The sequence below is a fragment of the Pan paniscus genome, chromosome 2 (assembly GCF_029289425.2).
Source record: "Pan paniscus chromosome 2, NHGRI_mPanPan1-v2.0_pri, whole genome shotgun sequence".
In the NCBI taxonomy this organism is placed as follows: domain Eukaryota; kingdom Metazoa; phylum Chordata; class Mammalia; order Primates; family Hominidae; genus Pan; species Pan paniscus.
Window position 1 is genome coordinate 113,799,204 of NC_085926.1, and position 22,230 is coordinate 113,821,433.

Genomic DNA, 22,230 nt, shown 5'->3' on the forward strand with positions numbered 1-22,230 from the left:
CACCGGGTTCACGCCATTCTCCTGCCTCAGCCTCCCGAGTAGCTGGGACTACAGGCGCCCACCACCATGCCCAGCTAATTTTTTGTATTTTTAGTGGAGACGGAGTTTCACCGTGTTAGCCAGGATGATCTCGATCTCCTGACCTCGTGATCCGCCCGCCTCAGCCTCCCAAAGTGCTGGGATTACAGGCCAGATTTTTTTTTTAATAAAATTCAAAATGTGGAGAGATTGGGACCGTAATCTGTTTCTTTGAGCCAGAGGGGTCTAGGAATTTTGGTTCTGTTTGATCCTTTTCCCATTATTGAAGCCCATCATGAGTGCTCATTCCTCCATTCCATCCCCCAGCCGCCTAACTTGGGATTAATTCTCATGGAGGTGTTTCAAAGCCAATTTGACTCCTAAGAGTAGCACTTCAGACGCTCCCAGTCACTCCTGATGTATGATCTTTGGACTATAGATTGCTTATTTCTCATTTTCTTTCTATGTGTCCTGTGTAATGCAATAGGGCTTCTATAGAGATTCAGGAAACATTTCGTGAAGATCATAGCTCTCAGCAGTAAGAGAAAATAAACTGCATTTTTGTAAGTAGAAATAATAGGTGGCTGTAGCAGGTACCTTAGTTCCTTCTACTGCTATGAGGTAGCATCTCATTAAAACTAACCCTTAAAGATAACCACTACTATGGAGACTTTGAAGAAAGAGCATATTTTCTAATGTTTTTGGTATCATAACCCAAGGTTGCACTGAAGTCTAACAATCATAAGTGTCTTAATTATTTATAGCATTTCAGTGGTAATTTATACTTATTTCTTTCAGTCCCTTAAGGGAAAAAAAGAAAAAGAAAAAAAAAAACACGTTTACAGAATCTCTTTGCTTAGGTGGAGAAAATTCTTGTAAATACCACGTTCCTTTCTGTGACAGACGAGGCATTGTTAGAAGAGCTTCAAGTGATTTTTCAGTATTATTTCTGCCCTTCCCTTACATGATATTCATATCATTGGCTTCATTTTCTATTTTATTCATGAAAACCTCCAAGAAGCAGTGCAGTCAACCACAAGATCACTGACAGGTCAATGAAGACACATCTCCTTTTCACATTTATTTCATTTTGTTTTAAGATCACAGAAGAGCAGAGCATTCATATGTGTAAAGTAACAGAAGAGAGAAACAGAATTTAAATACATTTAAAAAGAAAAGAAAAGCTTTTTTTCATTTTAATTTTAATTTTTTTTTTTTTTAACACACATTGCGCTTTTTATTTCCTTCACAGAGCTAGTACCCAGGGAAAAAAATCCACCCAATAAACAAAAATGAAAAACCTTGAAAAACAAAAAATCCCAAACAAAAAATGGCCATGTGTTTGTATCTTCAAGGGAAGATCAGTTCATGTCTACAGGGCTGAAAAAAGGAATATATTTATATATATATTTATATGTATATAACACTGTTAATAAGGAGAATTCTAACCAAGAGCAGGATTTATACACCCTTCAGTAGAGCAGTAATAAGGAAGGTGGGGAGCATTGGGAGATGGGGGAGGGAGTTGGAAGTGTTCTCCTTTGCTTCTCTCCCCCTGAATTTCTTCCCTTTAACCTCCCCACTCCAAGTAAATACTTAGGGAGCAGAACTTGGCCACAGTTCACCAGGATGAACAATTTCCATTCTCTGGTGAAGAGCAAAGACTTAGGGAAGTGGGTTCAAAAGAGGCTCCTGGTAGCTTGGGATTGCTGCAGCGTGCCATGAAGCTAGGACTTCCATGGGTTTTCTTCACTTGCAAGAAGCATATTTGTACTGTGCCTGGCTTTACATAGGGAGGACTTGTGCAGAGAAGAATGTGGCTGTAGAAGTAGATCCAGGAGCACTGCCCAAAAAGAGGTACTTCTGAAATGACCATGAAAACGGGGAGTTGTCCCATGGACAGGTCATTCTCCCACTTAGAGAGAGCTTCATAAGTAATCTAAGCACGTCATATATCCTTACCTACACAAAGTGATGTGATTGCTGGGAAGTGATGAACAAACCCTACTCTTCAGTGACTGGAAACTCTGATGCCTTCTGTTCTTTCAGACAATAAAATCAAAGGACAACTTTGGATAGATGCTAACCTGAGCCTCTAGGACAGCTTAGGACAAGAGGATCTGTGCTCAATGCATCTAGAACATGGCACAAGAAAATAATTCCTTATTAATTGCTTGAGAAATCATCCTTTCTGCTTACCCTTTTCTCAGAGAACCTAACTTTCACATTTGATTTTGGCCTTCACAACAATTCATACTGTCTTCAACTCTGTAACCTCCTAAATTGTGTTTATTTTTGTTTTATTTTCAGCTTGTCTTCTTTAAATAGAATTGACTTGTACTTTTTGAAAACAATACTTGTTTTCTCTCCATCTATTTGCTTTATTTCATAGCCTATAATTCAAGCTTTGGGAAACTTATCCCATGAGAAATTCCTTCCAAAACAAAATGTATTGTCTTGCCCATTTCTTACAGTTCAGCCTTTGAACCTGCCTGGGACCCCATGCTTACCGCCATCAGCACAAGCCAAAGAGTTTCCAAAGACACACATTTACTGTAATGAGGTACTTGGCCCAGGATGACAGAAAACTAATGTTTCCTTTCTTATGCACAACGTCCTCATTTGTTACATGCATAATACCCAGTCTGGCTATTTTCCTTCCTATGAAAGATTATTAGAATATAGTTCCACATTTAGGTTTTATAATATAAACAAGGAAACAACCCCAGCTATGTCAATGTCCTTAGTGTAATTTGAATGTGTCCCTTCTCTACACTGCTATAAAGTTTTGATCAGAAAAAATTTACAGACCCAGTCCAGAGTCCCTGTATTCTAGCAGTTTTGGGTTTAGAAATGAATACGGTAGAATGATAGTTCTGAGAAGTGATGAGAATACAGAGACCAAACTAGAGATAACAAACAGCTGCTGTTTACAAACAGTGCTGGGCACAGCACTAAGTGAATATTAAATTCTTATTCAGAATAAAGGTTAGAGTTGAAAGAGATTTTAGAGACGTCAGCCGAATCCCTCACTTTCAGGATGAGAAAACCAAGACTCAGGAAAGTTAAATGACTTGCCAATGTCTCACAGCTTTATTTGTGGCTGAACTTGGGGTTAGAACCCAATTCTCCTGACTCCCAATTCAATACACCTTCTACCTCACTTTAAAGTTGTCAGTTTATCTTAGATGATGAGGAAGCAGTACCAAGAAGACACTTGGGGGTTGATACAACAGGCACATGAGCCCTTAAAACTCCTTCCTGTTTTTTTTCTTTTTTTTTCTCTTAGGTAGATTAGTGCATTTAAAGCCTGAAGTTAATTTGACCTAAAATTTTTATAAGTCTTTGCAGAAAGTTCACTTGTTTCCTGAAATCATCTCCTTGATAATTTTTTATGTAACAGTTGTTCATATTGTAGGAATGATATATATGTCATCCTGTTACACGTGTCAGGCACTTCAAAAAGACTCCAAGAGAACATGCCTGAGAAAGATAACTCCCAATTAAAAATGATTCAGTCCCTCACTTGCAATATTCAGGATAAATGTGTGGAAACATTAGGCTACCAGATAAATAAAAGGTAGTTATTTCCTAGGGTGACTCGGCAAGATATTTCTTGAGGATATAACATTTTTTATATTGCACAATTTCTTAGAATCCAGATGGCAAGCTTTCCCACTGCTTTTGTTGAATGGAAAATAAAAACTGAGTAATATTTTGCTCATCAAGGTTTAGGTCACTTCCTTGGAGCTATTTAAATAAGACATCTTAGATGGTGAGAAAGGAGTAAAAAGAAGATAGCTGGGAGTGGATACAGCAGACATATAGCCCTTAAAACCTTTCCCTCTATTTCCCTTGCTTTGGGGTCGGGTGAGACACCTACAGCAACAGTTGGGACAATCTCCACTTAGATCCTGAAAGACCAAAGAGGTGACTTGAGCAGGATATAAACCTTGAACTGTTCCTGTGGGTCTGCTTCCTTTGGCTAAGGCAACCTCATATATGGAGCTTTAGTCGTAATTCTTCCGATTCTGAACTGTGAAACGTTTCGGTTTTTATTTATTTTTATTTGATTTTTTTTTTCCTTAAGAATCATAGTAAACCTTAGCAGTAGTTGGGCACTGCATGAAAAATGAAGTTTACATAGTTTATATTATGTACATAAACTAGTGATTTACATTGATTTACACATGATTGGTGCCTAATTTATTAATCAGCACGCAGCATGTAAATGTGCTCAAAAGAAATCAAGGTTTAAAATAAGTTTTCCATAATATTCATAAACATTTTCGCTGGTGTAAATGTTAAACCTAAACCCAACATTAACACCAGCTTCCTTGCCAAGAGAAAAGTGAGATGTACATTCTGGGTGAAAACAAATTCTTTCCTAAATTTTGGTTGGCGACATTTGAACAGCATAGCTACATGCAAATGAGAATAGTTTACTTCTTTTCTGCTAGTATGCACATAAATGTAAACTCCATTTTGCATTTAGTGAGATGTTTACAGATATTATGCCAACCATGATGGAAAATTTACATCACTGAGGCAAATGCAGTCTTTGGAGAAGAAATATTCTAAACATTTAAGCAAGGAGGAGGCTTCCTAAACTGCATTTTTGTTTCTTATCTCACTATTTTTGTGGTGTGTTTCACATTTGTCTTCAAAATATTAATAGTTTATGTAGGTCAGATATAGCATTGTACTTACATTTCTCTTAAAAAATGATATTGGTAACCAAGACTAAATGCAGGCTAAAAGTGTATGAGGATGAAAAGAAAAATGAGGACATGGTTAATCCCATTAAACATAGTCTATAAGCAAATTTCTTTTCGCCAAATAATTACAAAATGGAAAAAGTGGGGCTCTATGTCTTTCTACGTGAGACTTTCTTTCTAAACAACCAAATTCAGTACTTTTCTTCCTTTTAAGATCAAAACATTATTCTTAATTTGTCTTATAATACATACATTATTGTAAATATAGCATCTATAAAGATAAAAAATACACACACATATATATTATTGTTTTCCACAAATAATTCGAGCCCTGCAAAGAACAAAATGAAAAATTCAGGGAGAATAGCCAATAGAAACAGTGAAACCACAACCAACTCAGGGATGGAATCTGCGACTCTGGAGGATTCAAGAAGCTCACAACTTGGTAAAGTAATAACTCAAACAATTTCATGCTGAGGAGTTTAGCTTTTGTGTGCAAAGGAGGTAAGTCCATTTTTGGAGGAGAAACAGATTTTTGTTTGGTCCTCCAAGAACGTGAAAATCACGAGTACTTTTACAAGGTCTCTATAAGTAGCCCCAGTAGTCTGACTATGTAGTAAAAAAATGCCCATGGCAAGCGAGAAGTCTGTCTGACTTGGAAGAGAAGGCAAAGGTCAATGGGGCAGTCCTTCCTGAGAGAAAACCCATCTGCTTTTCTATAAGCCTTAGTTCTTTTAAGACATGGGGATTTCATGTCTCGAAACAAACAAGACTTTTTATCCAGCAAGGCAAAACCTTTGCTCAACAATTGCACAGAGCATAATTACAATTCTGCAGTTGTAAAGCCCTGGATAGTTCTCATTCTTCAGGAAGCACCCTGGGTCAAAGTCATTTCTGTTTTTGTTAACTGAAAGTTGGGTCTAAGGATTTCCTTTTACGAATGGTGGAGTTTTACTTTGTATACAAAGGATATTAAATATATTAGCCACTCAGATTAATTGATGAATTTCACTCCTCTCAGTATATTATTTCCAACCAGTTGGTGCTTTTCAGTGCAGGGTTTCAAACTTTGATTACCAAGGGACAAGATTCTTGAAGGAATTTATTCCAATATGATTAACTAAATTCCAAGAAGTCTTATGTTGAGATTCAATGATTTCTTGGTGTCAGTCCTCTGGCCCTACCTTTCCCTGACTTTTCTCTAAACTATATTTTCCTCCATTGTTCACACTGCTTAGGGAACACTTCCAATCCTATGAAATTTCTGGGGACAATGTTTTCTCTGAAACAGGAGCCAGAAGCAAATTTTTAAAATTCCCAGATCCTGCTAGAGACACAGGCAAACACCACATTTAAATATATGTTTAATTATGTTTAATATATGGTCCATTATATTAAAACTGAGGGAACAAACGGTGCTGACATGGCAGACATTTATTTCAATGGAGAAGTTCCTCCCATGAAACCAAGACCTTGTCCTCATGATAAAGTGGAGACGATAAGAAAGCCAGGTATATAATTAAGGCCTGTGACATGCCATGGGGATCTGTTCCTGAAGGTAATACTAACATCCAACTTCTAACAACATCCAACTTAACTCCTACTTTTCTCTTCCTGTATATCTTTAAATTAGCATGCGCTTTTCTAAAGCCACACACTTAAGTGTGTGACTGCCTCTTCAATTTTTGGGGAATGCTTATTATTAAAGATGATACCCTTTATTCTTGAACTAAGAAGACCAAACTGTTAAGAGAAATACCTGATTGTCAATAAATTGACTTTATTCTTGAACTAAGAAGACCAAACTGTTAAGAGAAATACCTGATTGTCAATAAATTGATGCTGCATAGGAATATGGCTCACCTTCCCTATATTTTACTAGCTACCTTCTTGGATGAGAATTTGTTTTCTCCCCTATGTCAGAATCTGCTATAAACACTCTTAACCATCCCCAAGCTGAATTTTTCCTTGTATCAAGTCTAAACTGCAAAATCATGAAAGAAGGCTGTGATAAGCTAAAACAAACAATAAAATCCCTTAGAAGAAACTGAAGAAATTAACAATGCTACTTAGATCTTTCTCCCTCCTTCCTTCCTTTCCTTTCTCCTTCCTTCCTTCCTTCCTTCCTCCCTTCCTTCCTTCCTCCCTTCCTCCCTCCCTTCCTCCCTCCCTTCCTCCCTTCCTTCCTCCCTCCCTCCCTCCCCCCTCTCCCTGCCTTCCTTCCTTCCTTCCTTCCTTCCTTCCTTCCTTCCTTCCTTCCTTCTTTCCTCCCTCCCTCCCTCCCTCCCTCCCTGCCTTCCTTCCTTCCTTCTTTCCTTTCTTTTTTTCCAGTTACAAAGTTTCTCATTTTATAACATGGAACAGCTATTTACAAGGTTCCAACTTAATGACGTACCATATTTGGCTCTGCAAGATTACATTCAAATATAATCTCAAAATAATTCTCTGTCCTCTCATGAACTGAACCACTTTCAATGCTTACTACTGTGTAAGTGAGAGCAAGGGTTGGTTTTCTGACAAAGATATCTACATGCAGAGAGCCAGCTCTCTCTGCAAGACATTTCCTAAGAAATCCTTCTGGTGATGTGGTAACACCAAGCTATGTGGTACTCATAAAATTTCTGTCTAAATTTATTACAAGTTGCCCAGCAATTTTGGTTAAGGACCTAGATCACATTTCAGTGTTAATGTCAAGATGACTCTTATAGATGTAAATTTAAATAGAGCAGGGAAGATGAATATCATGCAATTCTTAGCACCCTGGCATAGGATAACAGTGGACCACCATGAACAGTGGTGCTGCAAACACCATCAGTGAAACAGAACAGGGATTATGCAGGCAACCAAATAAAACACTAACCTAGAACACTGGGAAAAACATCTGCAGAGGAGCACAAGGAGTGAACTGCTTTTCATTATGGCCAGTGCTCTGTATTAGAGCTCTGACAGTATCTCCAGAATACGGTAGGAGCCTGGGCATCTGTTGGCTTTTTCTGCCTTGCTCACTTTCACTGTATTTTATCTGAAATAGGAAACAATCTCTGCTCAGGGGAATTCATGGGACAAATGTTATTTAAGATTAGGGAGGATGTAAAACAGGGCTGCTTAGGATCTCCAGGTGGTTCATCATTCTTCCACTGGGAGTTGACGCTTGGAGACCTTCCTGTTTCTGGGGATTTACTCAACACATGCTGCTCATTTTCACAGTGGAGCAGGGCCCACCCTGTTAAATTCCAGGAAATATATGAATCTCTCAGACTCATGAAATGAGAGTAAAATCTGAAATTTTCTCTCCTAGGTCACCTCGTCCACGTCATAATTCCTTATACTGTTTGCTTACCCCATTGATAGTAGGCACTTTCATTTACAGTGATATTCTGAGTGACTCCCCACTCGGTTCTGATGATGGGACTAGGAGGAATATGGGGTCCTGCCCTTGGAAGGGGCACAGCTTGGTTTGAATACACACTGATGCCATGTGACAGCCATGGATGTGGGGAGGACTCTGCTCCTTGCCTCTTTCCCCGCCATCTCCCCCAGCAACTTGTTACAGCCGCATCTCACAATTACAATGCAGGACAGTATCTACAGCACAATGAGTCTATGTACACATGGACCATTCCCTTGGCATGCTTTAGAGAGAGACACACACACGCTCACACACGTACACCCACGTGAGAGCGAAAGACTTGAGCACACACGCACAGTGGAGAAAATTAAAATGGCACTTCCTAGCATTTGCGGCATGACTAGTGCTCTGGGGAGGGGGTGGGGGTGAGGAGAGGTGAGGGAGGAAAGGTGGGTAAAAAGGGAGTATCTAGGGTGGGTGTGGGGGAGATAGAACGCACTGGAGGGAGAGGGGATGATCTCTAAAGTTGGAGAGATAGTGGATGAAGGAAAGCCAGAGAAAGGCTCAACATAAGATTCCATTGATAGTCTGAAGTGGCTACAAGTCAGCTCAAATGAAAAATAGAATTAAAAGGTTATGGAAATATAAACACCAAAGGCAAGACCTTATTTTTTTCCCCACAGATGAAAAAAGATGAAGGAAGGAAGGATAAAGTGTGTGTTGGTGGGCTTAATATGCATCTGGTTCTTCTCTTATTTTTACAGCATCTGGATGTCCTTAGTGTGGTGTAGTCTTTACACAGCATACATTTTCTTAGTAGATATAAACATATCCCAGTAGAACCTTCTCCATCCTGAATGATACATAAATTTTTAATGATGGACTGTAAAATTGTTTTAAATGTTGTATTTTCTTCTTCACTTTCTTATTTCCCCCTTTATGTATAAACACACAAAGTTGTGAAATAAACGGTCTCCCTCATCTCTCTCTCTCTCTCTCTCTGTCTCTCTCTCTCTCTGTATTCTGTGTGACGCATTTTTGTGTGTTTTTTAAATTATTTTTAAATTTTTATTCTATTAACATTTGCTGAGAAGGCAGAGCAGAGATGCTGCCAGCAGCCACAGTGGTACGGCCAGACTGATGGATCCATTTATTCCTCTCACCGACCCAGGTCCTGCAGAGCAAAAGAGGAGAGAGAAAAAGAGAATGAATTACATGGGCCCACTGTATGTTATAGCTGACTGCTGATGGCATCAGAGGTAAGACCTGGCCGGCTACTAGCGTCTCAAAGTTACTGCGCTTACGTGCAGCCCAAGAAGCGCTCAAAACCTTTCTAAATCCTTCTCCTCCTTAGGCTACAAGTATCCGAAGGGGCATCATTGGCTGAAACACTTCTAAATACAAAATGCTTTTGCCAGATAAGTCCTTAAACTGGCTATCACTAATGTGTCTGATGGTACAGCAGGCTCCTGTTCACCCAGCCTCCTCCTGTTGGCCCTGCCCGAAGTAACTCTCTGGGGCCAGCACTCATTAAGGTTCCAAGCATTGGTGAGGGTCCTTCAGCAGTCAGACATGGGTCTTCTGGCCAATTCATCACGGCATCTCCACCAATAAAGCATGGAACCAATCCACGACTCCCTCTGTCCCCGGGGCGGGGGTGGGGGGTGGGGGGCAGTAATTACTTATTTGCTAATGGGGAGGGGAACTGTTTTAAAGTAATGCTTATGGCTAGATGGTACCTTAGCAAGGGAGAAAATAAGTCAATACATCTTAAAATCTTAAGAGGCAGCAAAGGATCAACTCCTCCAAACTCTTCATTTGTCACTTTAAAAATCAAAAACAAAAACAAAGACGATAACAACAAAAATAAACAAACACACCTAGAGAGGTTGAGAGGCAGGTCCAAACCATGAGCAGAACTGAGATTTGAACTCACCCAGATTAACCTGGAATGGCTATCCGTGTTTCCTGCTGCCACCTTAGTTTTCCTAATGTGGACACAATTTGGGGGATGTGGGTGTGGGTCTGAGAGGGGAAATAGGATGGATAGGAAGCTGGAGAAGGGGCTTGTGTGTTCATAAAAGAGAGGACTGGGGAGGAGGAAATCAGTGGTCTGGCAGAAGAGCTTATCATCTCTGCTTTGCTTGTTCCATTTTCTCCATTTGTATAGTTCTGCTCATATTCCATTAAAGTGAAAAAATAGTATTTTTCACTACAGGGACTTTTGGATTTAAGACTACATACTTAAACAATGATGTTCAAAAGAGAAACTGGTGTGACTGTAATTGTCAGTCACTTAAAAATTTTGAGAGTGCATATGCAGATGGATTATGTGTGAGTGAGTGTGTGTGTGTGTGTGTGTGTAAAACTATGATGGTTTGCAGGTATGATGGAAGCATCCCCTGGTATGTGAATTTTTCCAAAACTGTTTACAAACATACCCAATTGGAGATAGGATAACAAGGAAGAATGCCAAATTCCATGGTCTCCTAATCTGTGCTTTATGTAAATAATAAAAGCAACAACAACAATAAGAACGAAACCACAAACGATTATACAGCACTTACTACACGATTTTGTCACAACTGCCTTATAAATATAAGCACACAACCATGCTATAAGGTAGATACTATGATGAAACCTGTTTTACAGTGAAATGATCGAGGCACAGGGAGATTGGATGCACTGTACAAGTTTACACAACTTGTAAGCAGAGGAGCTGGGGTTTTTACCCAGGTATCTGGCTCCAGAGTCTTTGCCTGTAAGTACTACACAGTAAAGGGGTGACTGTAAGTCTCCTGTCAACATTCAGCAAATTAAACTTGGGTTTGATTAAAATGGTCAGCACAAACAAAAACAAGGAGAAAACTACTATCATTGCAAAGAAGATTTTTGATAGGAGAGTTTTGGCTAGAATACCTTCTTGAGAATATTAAAAACATCACCCAATATAAAAATATGAACATATACAAACTTTGATCAGCATACAGTATAAAATGAGCCGTATTATGTGTAAATCTATGGAAACACAGAATAAAGATTCAATAAATTAATTATCTGATTTTCTGAATTGTTATAGGATCATATTAACAAAAGACACCTTAGCTACCTTCAGGTTCATGCATTTCATGAGGAATTAAGGTTCAATGAGATTCTGTATCTTGCATGAAAGCACCCGATTAGTAATTGTTGACCAGGTGCTTAAATTCAAGTGTCTTAAGTCAGCTCAAGGCCTTTCCTAATCTACTTCTATGTCTCCTACTCCCACCCTTTTTGGACTTTTGGGACCTTCAAGCTCTCTTAGTGGCAACTTCCCCCAGGGCTTTTGGGCTGGTAGGAATGTTACTTTCCTAACCTTCTAGTCTTTCTATGTACACTAGATGGCAAGAGCTCCTTGGCATGTTTGGTTGTATTTGTGTATTGATGAGGTTTTCAAAACAGAGAAAAACTACACAAAAATTAAAGCCATAGAGGGTTAGGCAAAAAATACTTGTGTTTGCACCAGAGATAGTGTAAAACAAAAGGTTTTCAGAAAGGGTCCAATTCTGCTGATTTCCTCAATCTCATTTTTAGTGCAAGGACAGGCTAGATTATCTTGTAGACATCCTGGAGCTGAATGATATCTTGGAAAGGTTAAGACTAGTCTTATCATTTTATTTGATAGTGGTAAGTATTTGAGAAAGCCAAAATTCCATTATTGAAAAATATATTACAGAATATATGAACCTAGATAAACATGTTCACATATAACATTCTTGATAATACATGTATACATACATATACATACAAAGTATATGTTATATACTTATATATGCACAAGATATACACACATATTGATCTTTTACAAATAATTCAGAATTAACTGTTATTTTCACGTGCTATTCTATGTTATAATGAGGAATCTCAGTATAACTATGTTAATAATCTTTAATTTTATCCTTCATAATATTATACAGTCATATGCTACATTACATTTCAGTCAAAGATGAACCACGTATACAAAGGAGGTCCTATAAAGTTGTAGCACTGCATTTTTACCATACCTTTGCTGTCTAGATAAGTTTATATACACAAATACTTACCATTGCCCATAGTATTCTCTATAGTAACATGCTTACAGGTGTTTAGCCTGGGAATAGGCTATACCATATACACTAGGTGTGTAATAAGCTATATTATCGAGGTTTGTGTAAGTATATTCTATGATGTTCACAAGAATGAAGTCACATAATAATGCATTTCTCAGAATGTATCCCAGTCATTAAGTGATGTATAAGTATATTTGAAACTTATTTTGTGCATCAGTTAAAGATATCTTCATCTCTATCAATTATTATTTATTAAGTGCTCTCATATAGCTAGTGTACTTATATGACTTACTCTTTTCATAATTGGGTTTGAGAGTAAATAAATAGGCTTAAAAATACAAGGGTAAATGGGTGGTAGTTGGGAAATCATCACAAGTGTGTATGCAATTATAGATATATGTGACTGCATAGGAGACTACTTCAGTTAATGGCTATTTCAGGGAAGAATAATCAGCAAAATCATTAATTATGTTTTACTTCAGAGTTATGAAATTTCTGCTTATTTGTGGAAATGCAAATGATAAATCTTATTTCCCACACCAGATGGCCAAGCTCAGCAAGTGCTTTCATATACTGACAGATAAAATGAAAGCAAGAGTCTGCAAACATGAATTAGCCTTAAGAATAGATGGGCAAATAGAACCACAATTCAAATTTTGCTACGTCTTTTTCATATAACAGACAAAAATCATATTTTAGTATCCAACCACATTCTATATGTGTGTTATATATGTGCACACACACTGATGTATGTAGTATCTGGTAAACATTCAGTAAATTGTATTATTATTAATCCAAATGCAGAAGTTTGGATTACAGAAAGAGATGAAATACCAACCTGAATCAAAGGCATTGATTTGTGAAATGGGTCAAGGCTTTTAATGTTGACTCAAGGAGCAAAATTCAGCTGCAGCAGGACTGCAAATCATAAGTCAACATGCCAGGTCAAGGTTCTCAACCCCAAGGTGGAATAAGTTAGATTCTGTGTCCAGGTGAATGCTGGATTGCACTTTCCCATAACAATGAAAGAGAATTTGTGATTAAGGGCAAGATTGATAAAACATTCTGAAACTGAGGGATATGAGAATTTTTTTGGCAAGTCTCTAGACTATAAATTTGATTCAGGATCTGGAGCCAATTGATTTGTCTTTCAGAAAAATCTCAAGTAAAGGACCAGGTGATTTTTCAACACCTGTTTTAGCGTATGCTTAGAGACACTTTGTAATTCAAATCTGGTCAACGGTTTTCTGTTGCTCCTCCTAGGAGCCCATTTCTTGGATTTAGGACTAAATTCATTCAAAGGAGTTTTCAATTATGCTTTCAGTGATCCTTGGATATTCCTTTCAGCCACTAAGAAATCAAGATAAATCATAATTTTATTCCAGTTTGTAGTTCAGCCATACGAGAAAAAAAGCCAGAGGAGTTAAAGTTTGAATTCTCTTAGAATTATTAAGGCTGATTGAGTGACTGAAAATAGAACAAAATTCTAAACAATTTGTAAAATACTTGTTTAACAAAGGAGAACAGTAATCTACACAGTCTCCTAAGAATCTGCCTCCCGTAGCATCTAGCCCAGCGGACTAAGGCATGTTGGTATCCTGGGAAGATACATTTAAAAGGAAGCCTGATAAAAATTGACTTTGGCGCCACCTGCTGTCCATTTTCTGCCAGTACAGCTTCCTCTGGGTGAATGAACTGGGGATTAAAGCTCAGGCTGGAGCAAATTAGAGGAGGGGAAATACGGTAGTCCCCCCTTATCAGTGGCTTTGTTTTCTGCCGTTTCACTTACCTGAGGTACATACAGTACAATAAGATGTTCAGAGAGAGAGAGAGAAAGAGAGATAACATTCACATAACTTTTATTACAGTATTTTGTTAGAATTGTTTTATTATTATTGTAGTTAATCTCTTACGGGGCCTAATTTATAAATTAAACTTCATCATACGTATGTATATGAAAAAATATAGTGTATATAGGTAGGGTTCTGTACTATCTGCAGTTTCAGGCATCCACTGGGGTCCTGGGGCCATATCCCCTGCGGATAAGTGGGAACTACTACATCAATGTTTTCTTTGAGTAATGGGTCTTAAAATCAATTTAATGTGAGCTCTTCCTACATTTTCTTTAGCACTTTATGCATTTTCTCCACTCTCTATAAAGCGAGATTTTGGTAATACTCTCACATTAAAGTCAGAAGCATCACATCTTTTTCATCAACACAGCAGCAAGTATTTTGGCATACAAGTTTTAAAAATTTTAGTCCAATACGTAGAACTTCTGGTGACACTGGCAGTTTATTTTGTCTTTGAAATAAAAAAAAATGCTATGCCTTATTTTTTCAACCACATATCAAAGCCATAATGTATCACATATAATACTAGTCACTTAAGATTAAAACATAATTGGTAATCGTGGCATTGGGAAGAAAAGAAGGGCTGAAAGGGACAATATTTTATGCCTTCTTGAAGGCCTCAAATGATCCTGTTTCCAAGTATATATTCATGGCTGCCTCTTCCCTGTTGCCTTCAGTGAGGACCTTCTAGCACTGGCCATAAATACGGTGCTGGCCCTTTCTTGGGAGTAAGCAACAAAGTGTCCATAATCTCTGTGGCTCTTGATCACTGGTGGGATGTAAGTTCCGCAAGAATAGATTTCCACAATTGAGAGTGATCTTGGTTGTCTCACCCCTCTGAGACTCAGAGAGGAAGATGCCTTCATATGAGACAATTATAATCATGTAGATGACCATCAGGAAGTAAAGAGGGTGGGGTCTGGCCACATAGGTGCCTCTGTGGCTCTGGTCTGGGGATAGACACTGTTAGGGACTAGCATTTATTGGACTTGTAAAGACAGCACCTCAGAATTAGTAACTACTTGCATTTTAGGGTCTGTTTTATGAAGCCAACAAGTGAATGTAAAATAGGCTGTACATCTTTTCTGAGAGCCCTGTCACTGGGCAGTGAGCATTTCCAAAATTGCAGCTCTGTCAGAATGAACCATGAATACTTAAGAAAGGGAAAGTAGGAACAGGGAGTAGTGCAAAGCATAACTTGCTCTGTTCCAGGGATTTAAAAATAAATTACTGTCAAGAGCAATATAAGGGTCATGGGTTTGATCAGGAACTTTTTGTAAATGAAAAAGTTCACAATTTGGAAAAAACAGTGCTAGATGTGTTATGGAAATTGTTATCACAAATTATTCCACCGAAACTCAAGTATATAAGACAACAATATATTGCTGTGAAATCTTAATTTTGACATACGGAAGGTAACCAAAAATAAGAACCATACCTTTTTGCTTGAAGTGCACGGTGGTACCAATTTCTAAAATAAGAAACATTAAGCAAAACAAAAACAAATAAAAAATCTTTATCAATTAAGAAGAAACACAAAGGTAATCTGATACTCTCCACTGAAAGGCGAATAAGAGAAAAGGAGGAAAGAACATTTTAATAGGAAAGAATATTGGTAGAGATGGAAAGAAAGGCAAATGGAAGGAGATTGTTTTGTTGGAACAAATGTTGTGCAGTTGGAGGTGGCAAAAATGATTTGCAACTTCAAATACCTGATGCTACATTGTATGCATGTAGACAAGTTCAAGAACTCTGAGTATGGAATGTAAAGGTACTCTTGACCGCAATTTAGTGGAATAATAGAATGTGTCTGATCCATAACCTTGTCCTACTATTTTGCCCTGGTTTATTCCACTCAAGCCAACTGGCCGTCCTGCTCTTCTTCCAACAGATCAAGTCTTTTCCAACTTAAAACCTTCACGCTTGCTTTTCATTTGCTTGGAATATTCTTCCCCTAGATCTTTGTATTGATCACTTAGTCATTTCATTCAGATTTCTGCTGAAATGACACCAACTCGAAAAGGACTCCTCTCATCATCTTGTTAAAAATAGCATCTTCTGTTATTTTCTCTATTCCTTTACCCTGCTGTACTAATCTAAATAGCACTTACCTCTAACCTGACATCATGTTATGCATATACTTTTTGCCTATTTATAGTTTTGTCCTCTTCATTAGACTATATGCCCCACGAGGGCAGCAACAGTGTGTGCCTTCTCAAATACTGTATCCCTGGTGCTTAGATTAGAGCTTGGCAGGTAGTGGATATTCAATAAATATTTGTTTAATTTATAAATAAGTCTCAGGGTCAGAAGAGCTCAGGTAGGTTAAATATTTGGTTTCTCTTTTAAGTATCTTTATCAAGTAAGCCACAATGCTCTTAGGTCTTTAGAAGCAGATATGTAAAACTTCTATAGGATACCACTTTGAAGCTCAGGAACAACTTTGCAGGTGCTCAGATAGAAGAGCCCAAACTGCTGTTGGAATACAGAACCTGTCTTTTTGTCCTTGAAGCCCATCACTTGCAGTTATTTCTATTTAACAAATGCAACATGCTGCAAGTTCATACAGAAAGATGGAGTAAGAATTCTCCTCTCCTAGCAGAAGCCAGCACTCACCCTGGAAGTGAACCCAGGTTCTATTAATATATAAAACAATGGTCTCTAGCTGTTGACGACTTTCTGTATATGTCTCATCATCTAACCACTGATGTTTTAAGTTGTGTATTAAACATACTGCCACTTGTTTCCTTTCATAATACGAGCTTTGACATCTTTAGGATCAACATATTGCATTAAAAAATATTGAAAGGCAGTGTGGAGAATATGTTCATGAAAACATGAGGAAACTGAGGCCCAGAGAGGTCATTTGCAAAGTGAGAGGCAAAGCTGAGACTGAAATTTAGGGCTCCCACTTCTCTAGACAGAACCTAGTCCGTTATTCCACAATACTCCTTTGGCAGTTTTTATGAAAGCAATGCCTGTATGACTCAAGAGGTATCACTGGGATATTTAAATGATTCAATACTGGCTGGAAAGGTACGACTCTTGTGCAAAGTGCAACTTTCCTTCTTTCTTGCATCAAGCCTCTTAGCTTATTATGGTAAGAATTTTTAAGAACCCCTTAAGGCCACAGAGCGATGCTCTTTCCTAAAAGAGGCCTCAATCCTCGATGAGGCCATCTTCAGTTAAAGAACACTAAGTTTCTGGTACACAGGCTTCATGGGAATGATTTCAAGCAATTGTTCAGAAATCCAGACAGGTAGGAAGCCCGGTGATTCTGCTGAAAGCTTTCTCTTCACCTCTCTTTGCGTCAGTTTCATCATCTCTAAAATGAGTTTACTTACATGCATCTTATAAATCTGTGCTATGAATTAGATCAATTAATCAACATACTATACTTACAATGGTGCCGGACACATAATAAATGCTCAATAAATGAAAGTTGTCAGTTTTGTGGTAAAATCCCTTCTAGACAGGATTATTAGTGTAATTTTAGTGGAGAGAGAAAAATACATCTTAACAAGTAAGTCATGGCATTGCAAGTCCAAAGAATTTATATATATATAATAAATTATATATATATAAAAGAAAGAAGGAAAGTTGTACATATATATATATATATATATATATATAACTGCAGCAACATGATGAACAAACACTGGGAGATTCTGGCACAAAAAAAGTGATTGGAGGCTGGTCGCAGCTCACGCCTGTAATGCCAGCACTTTGGGAGGCTGAGGAAGGTGGATCACCTGAGGTCGGGAGTTTGAGGCCAGCCTGGCCACCATGGTGAAACCCCATCTCTACTAAATTAGCCCAGCGTGGTGGCACGTGCCTGTAATCCCAGCTACTCGGGAAGCTGAGGCAGGAGAATCACTTGAACCCGGGAGGCGGAGGTTGCAGTGAGCTGAGATCAGGCCCTTGCACTCCAGCCTGGGCAACATAGCGAGACTCCATCTCAAAAAATCAAAAGTGGCCTGGCTCAGTGGCTCACGCCTGTAATCCCAGCACTTTGGGAGGCCGAGGTGGGCAGATCATGAGGTCAGGAGTTCGACCAACACGGTGAAACCCCGTCTGTACTAAAAATACAACAAAATTATCTGGGTGTGGTGGTATGTGTCTGTAATCCCAGCTACTTGGGAGGCTGAGGCAGGAGAATCGCTTGAACCTGGAGGGTGGAGATTGCAGTGAGATTGCACCACTGCTCTCCAGCCTGGCGACAGAGTGAGACTCTGTCCAAAAAAAAAAAAAGTGACAGGAAAGCGGATTGATTAGGGCATATTTTGATCAGGAAAAGTCTAGCAATGTGCCTGCATTAACCTGTCACTGGCATAGGTGTGGGTAAGAATCTACATGTTCTAATGGATCTCTTAGGAAACAGATGCTCCCCTATGAATCAACTAGAGAAAGTTGATTACAAGAAGCATATAAAAAATTCCCAAATATTCTCCTCTGTGAAGCTAGTATCAGAAAAATTCAGATACGAAATATACATTTGCTTGAAATATCTTTAAAAAGCAAAACAGGTTGCCAGTTAAATGTTAAGTACTCCTCCCTATGCCTGTAATAAATCAACTTCTTTGTGAAATCCTAAAGATCTTAACACTTGGGATTCCATTTTTCTTTAGGAAAAGAGAATGGAATTCTTATTTTGGACTCTTATTTCCTACCCATCACCTTCTGTAGGAGCAGAACATTCTGAGCACATTTTTGAAAATGTGGTTATGTGTTGCCATCTTGTGGTAATACTAAGACATGCTCCTACGTGCTGTGCAGATGAATCACCTTTGTCCACGAGGTGGCAATAGTGGGAGAAATAAACACTTTTTTTTTTTTCCAGTGTCAGGCCAGGCATGAAATAGTACTCTTTAAGAGGGGATTTTCTGTTGTTATAGACAGAATTTTTTTTGCATTTAACACCTAAACATTATTTTTACTTTTCTAGTGAAAATGCAATCTCCTGTTCGTGAATCGAACTGCATTGCCAGGGATATAATTTTTGCAGAGATTTCCAGGGCACCGTGCTTAGAACACAACCTGGAACCTATGATTTTTATGCCTTTTAGGAAGACTTCTAACTAAATATTAATCTTGCTTCAGCAAATACACTTAACAAATAAGTATGGCAGTGAAGGTACAAGGTATAATAGAGAAAGGTAAATCGACTGAAGCAATGCAAAACACAACACTGAGAGATTCTAGTATAGAGAATGTACTAGGCTTTCTGGAGAACCTTACCATCACATGCTTAGATCTTAGCTCCTGATGAGGTGGTAGAAGGAGACAATGGGGAAATGATTTAATATTAGGAAAGGCAAGTGCCTCGAGACATTTATTTAAGCTAATCTGTCCTTGATTTTTGACTTTCAGATTCATTACACCCAGCCACATTAGCCTGCACCATTAAAAACATTGATTCAAACTCTCTTATTGGCATAGACAATATATCTGCCTTGTTCACTACTCTGTCCTCAGCTTGGTATTTCTCTAGCACAGAAGAATAATCCAGTAGATATGCTGAACAAATACCTGAATGCATAAATAAATAAGAAAATGAGAGACTGAATGAATCAATTAATGCCTCAAGTGTTACCCTAGATAAGATTCTAGAGAGGGGAGATTCTATTTTCTTTTTAGAACCATGGTGCCTGAACCCAAGGTGAGATTATTCTTGGGAATTCACAGTTATTTGAAGAGCCAATGGGGCCAGGAGGTCCTTGCCTTATTTCCCAAATCCTGGCAGGTAGAACATTTTCTGGAGGGCTGAGCTTTATTTTAAAATACCTTCATGACTAATAAAAATGTGAACTTTAACAAATAGAAGCCCAAGTTTCTTTTGAAGATTTATTCTTCTTCTTACCCTTTACTATGATCTCTTACTCTTATCTCTCACTATGTGACGTGATGTTTTTCTCTTTCTCTGTCTCTCTCTCTCCCCCTCCCTCCATCCACATCCCTGAAAAAATTCAAGTGAGTGTTGCAAAGATGAAAGATGCTCCATTGGAAACTCTACAGTTTATAGTTTGGGAACTCCCTCATTATCTTAGGAAATCTTCATATCTTTATGTGTGGAAAATTTTGGCATTTTGCTTTCTTCCATTTCTATCTGGGAGATGAAGTGAGGGTACAACACATTCATAAGGAAAAGAATTGACGTTTAGTGCTTTGAATCTTGACTTTTGACAACTTTTCTCTAATCCTCTACTGATAAGAGTTCATTCACATTCACATGTAGGTAACCGTAGAGTTTGGGGAGTTTATATTGTTTGCACGGTTGTTCTAATTCTAAGGTATTTACTTGAACACAAATGTCTTATTTTTCAACCTGCTGCAGTCATTTGAAAAAGAAAACATTATGTGTGTGAACATTATCTCTATGTGTGTGACATAAGTCTTTCTATAAGGCCAACCCTCTGATGTGCTGCAGGTTTTGAAAATGACATAAGAATAATTAATGGCACTTTAAAAATTCTGGGCCAGAGTTAGTAAGAGTGTGTGTTTGCAGAAGTGGGACAGGAAAAGGTCCAAATTCAATAGGGATTTTATCCTCCAGTTCCTGAAAATTGCAGAAAGGGGCAGGGTTAAAATTATTAAGAAATGTAGTAAAAGAAACAGAGGAGGAGATCATACCTGCTGCTGCTTCCTCACTGATGCCAAGGACCTGAGGCATAACATTTGTAAGATTCTGCAATGGAAATTTATGGGTTTTGCCCTGACTTTTATTTATTTATTTATTGGCCAAATTTATTTATTTATTTATTTATTTATTTATTTATTTATTTATGGGTTTTGCCCTCTGACTTTTATTTGTTTATTTATTGGCCAAATTTTTGAAAAATAAAACCTTTATAATTATAGTGGCTTAAAAGGGAGCAATTTTTATTAATTCAATTTTCAAGCCACACTTTGAAAGCTATTAATTTCTTTCTCACAGATTTCTTCACTCAGAGGCTTTAGGGATTAGCAGCTTGTACTTGCAAATATTATTTTTTTCTTTTGCCATAGAAAAGTATTTGCCTTGTGATTCATATTTGAATTATTAGAGCTTTTGATTTTCTCCCATGTATGACATTCATGTTGTATAAACCTCAATGTCAAATATTTCTAGAATAATGTTTTCTGAGAATCAGAGTACTCATTCTGGGGCTAGTGAAGTAAGAAAAGAGTCAAAATAGAGAAATGGATTTGAATCTCAACCTTAAGATTCTTCCTATTTTTTTTCTTTTCTTTCTTTCTTTCTTTCTTCCTTTTTCTTTCTTTTTCTTTTTTTTCTTTTTCTTTCTTTTTTCTCTTTCTTTCCTTCTTTCCTCCTTCTTTCCTTTTTTTTTTTTTTTTTTTCCTGACAGAGTTTCACTCTTTTTGCCCAGGCTGGAGTGCAATGGCCCGATCTCGGCCCACCACAACCTCCATCTCCCAAGTTCAAGCAATTCTCCTGCCTCAGCCTCCCGAGTAGTTGGGATTACAGGCATACACCACCATGCCTAGTTAATTTTGTATTTTTAGTAGAGATAGAGTTTTTCCATGTTGGTCAGGCTGGTCTCAAACTCCCAACCTCAGGTGTTCTGCCCTCCTTGGCCTCCCAAAGATCTGGGATTACAGGTGTGAGCCACCGCCCCCGGCCTTCCTATTTTCTTAGTTAATAGATGGACCATTGCCCTCATGACTAAGAGAATGCATCAAACCAGCTGAGAAAACTAAGCAATCTTAGCATGTCATCAATATTTGAGAAAGGAAGTTGGCCTCCCTTAGCTAGATTTGGGCCAGTAAGGAATGCTACACTTTACTTTCAAATACCGCTAAAGGCTTTTCTTCTTTATAGTTGTCTGTGACTAGAAATGGACTTCAGTTTGGTGCTCTGTCAGAGTAAATAATGACATAGGCATGAGTAGACAGTACCAGAATACTGCAGCCCTAGACAGATGGTGTTCATTCCTTGTTGAATGAATGAATGAAACCAAACTAAAATAATGCTGGTATAATTTCTTGTTGAAAAACGTGAATAAAATATTTGGGCCTCACTCCTTATATCAAATATTCTATAGTGAATAGAATGTGAAAAAATGCTTAAATTGTCATTGAATTAAAAAGAACACATCTATTAAAGGAAAAATATTAATACGCCAACTTGGAGAGAGAACATATGAGCCCCCACATCTGAAAGGAGGACTCTTACTGGGGATCCTGGAGGTGCACGAGGGAAATCC

General features: G+C 38.1%; 1 protein-coding gene and 1 long non-coding RNA gene across 3 annotated transcripts in view; both read right to left on the reverse strand.

Moving 5' to 3' along the window:
* Window positions 1-1,074: 1,074 nt before the first annotated feature.
* Window positions 1,075-6,900, reverse strand: LOC117979732 (uncharacterized). The gene is made up of 2 exons (XR_004670672.2): window positions 6,558-6,900; window positions 1,075-6,495 (listed from the first exon to the last, which is right to left on the reverse strand). It is a non-coding gene; the product is annotated as an uncharacterized LOC117979732 (long non-coding RNA).
* Window positions 6,901-7,052: 152 nt separating this feature from the next.
* The window catches only part of LSAMP (limbic system associated membrane protein), a 630,015-nt gene continuing 614,837 nt past the window's right edge, over window positions 7,053-22,230 (reverse strand). Inside the window, exons 8-9 of one of the 2 annotated variants that reach the window (XM_024928236.4) lie at window positions 15,465-15,497; window positions 7,053-9,259 (exon numbers count right to left, since the gene is read on the reverse strand). In XM_024928236.4, the coding sequence (XP_024784004.1) occupies window positions 9,162-9,259; window positions 15,465-15,497 (131 nt within the window). In that variant the 3' untranslated portion in view covers window positions 7,053-9,161. The remainder of the gene's footprint in view (window positions 9,260-15,464; window positions 15,498-22,230) is intronic. The other variant, XM_034957145.3, reaches the window with a different exon arrangement.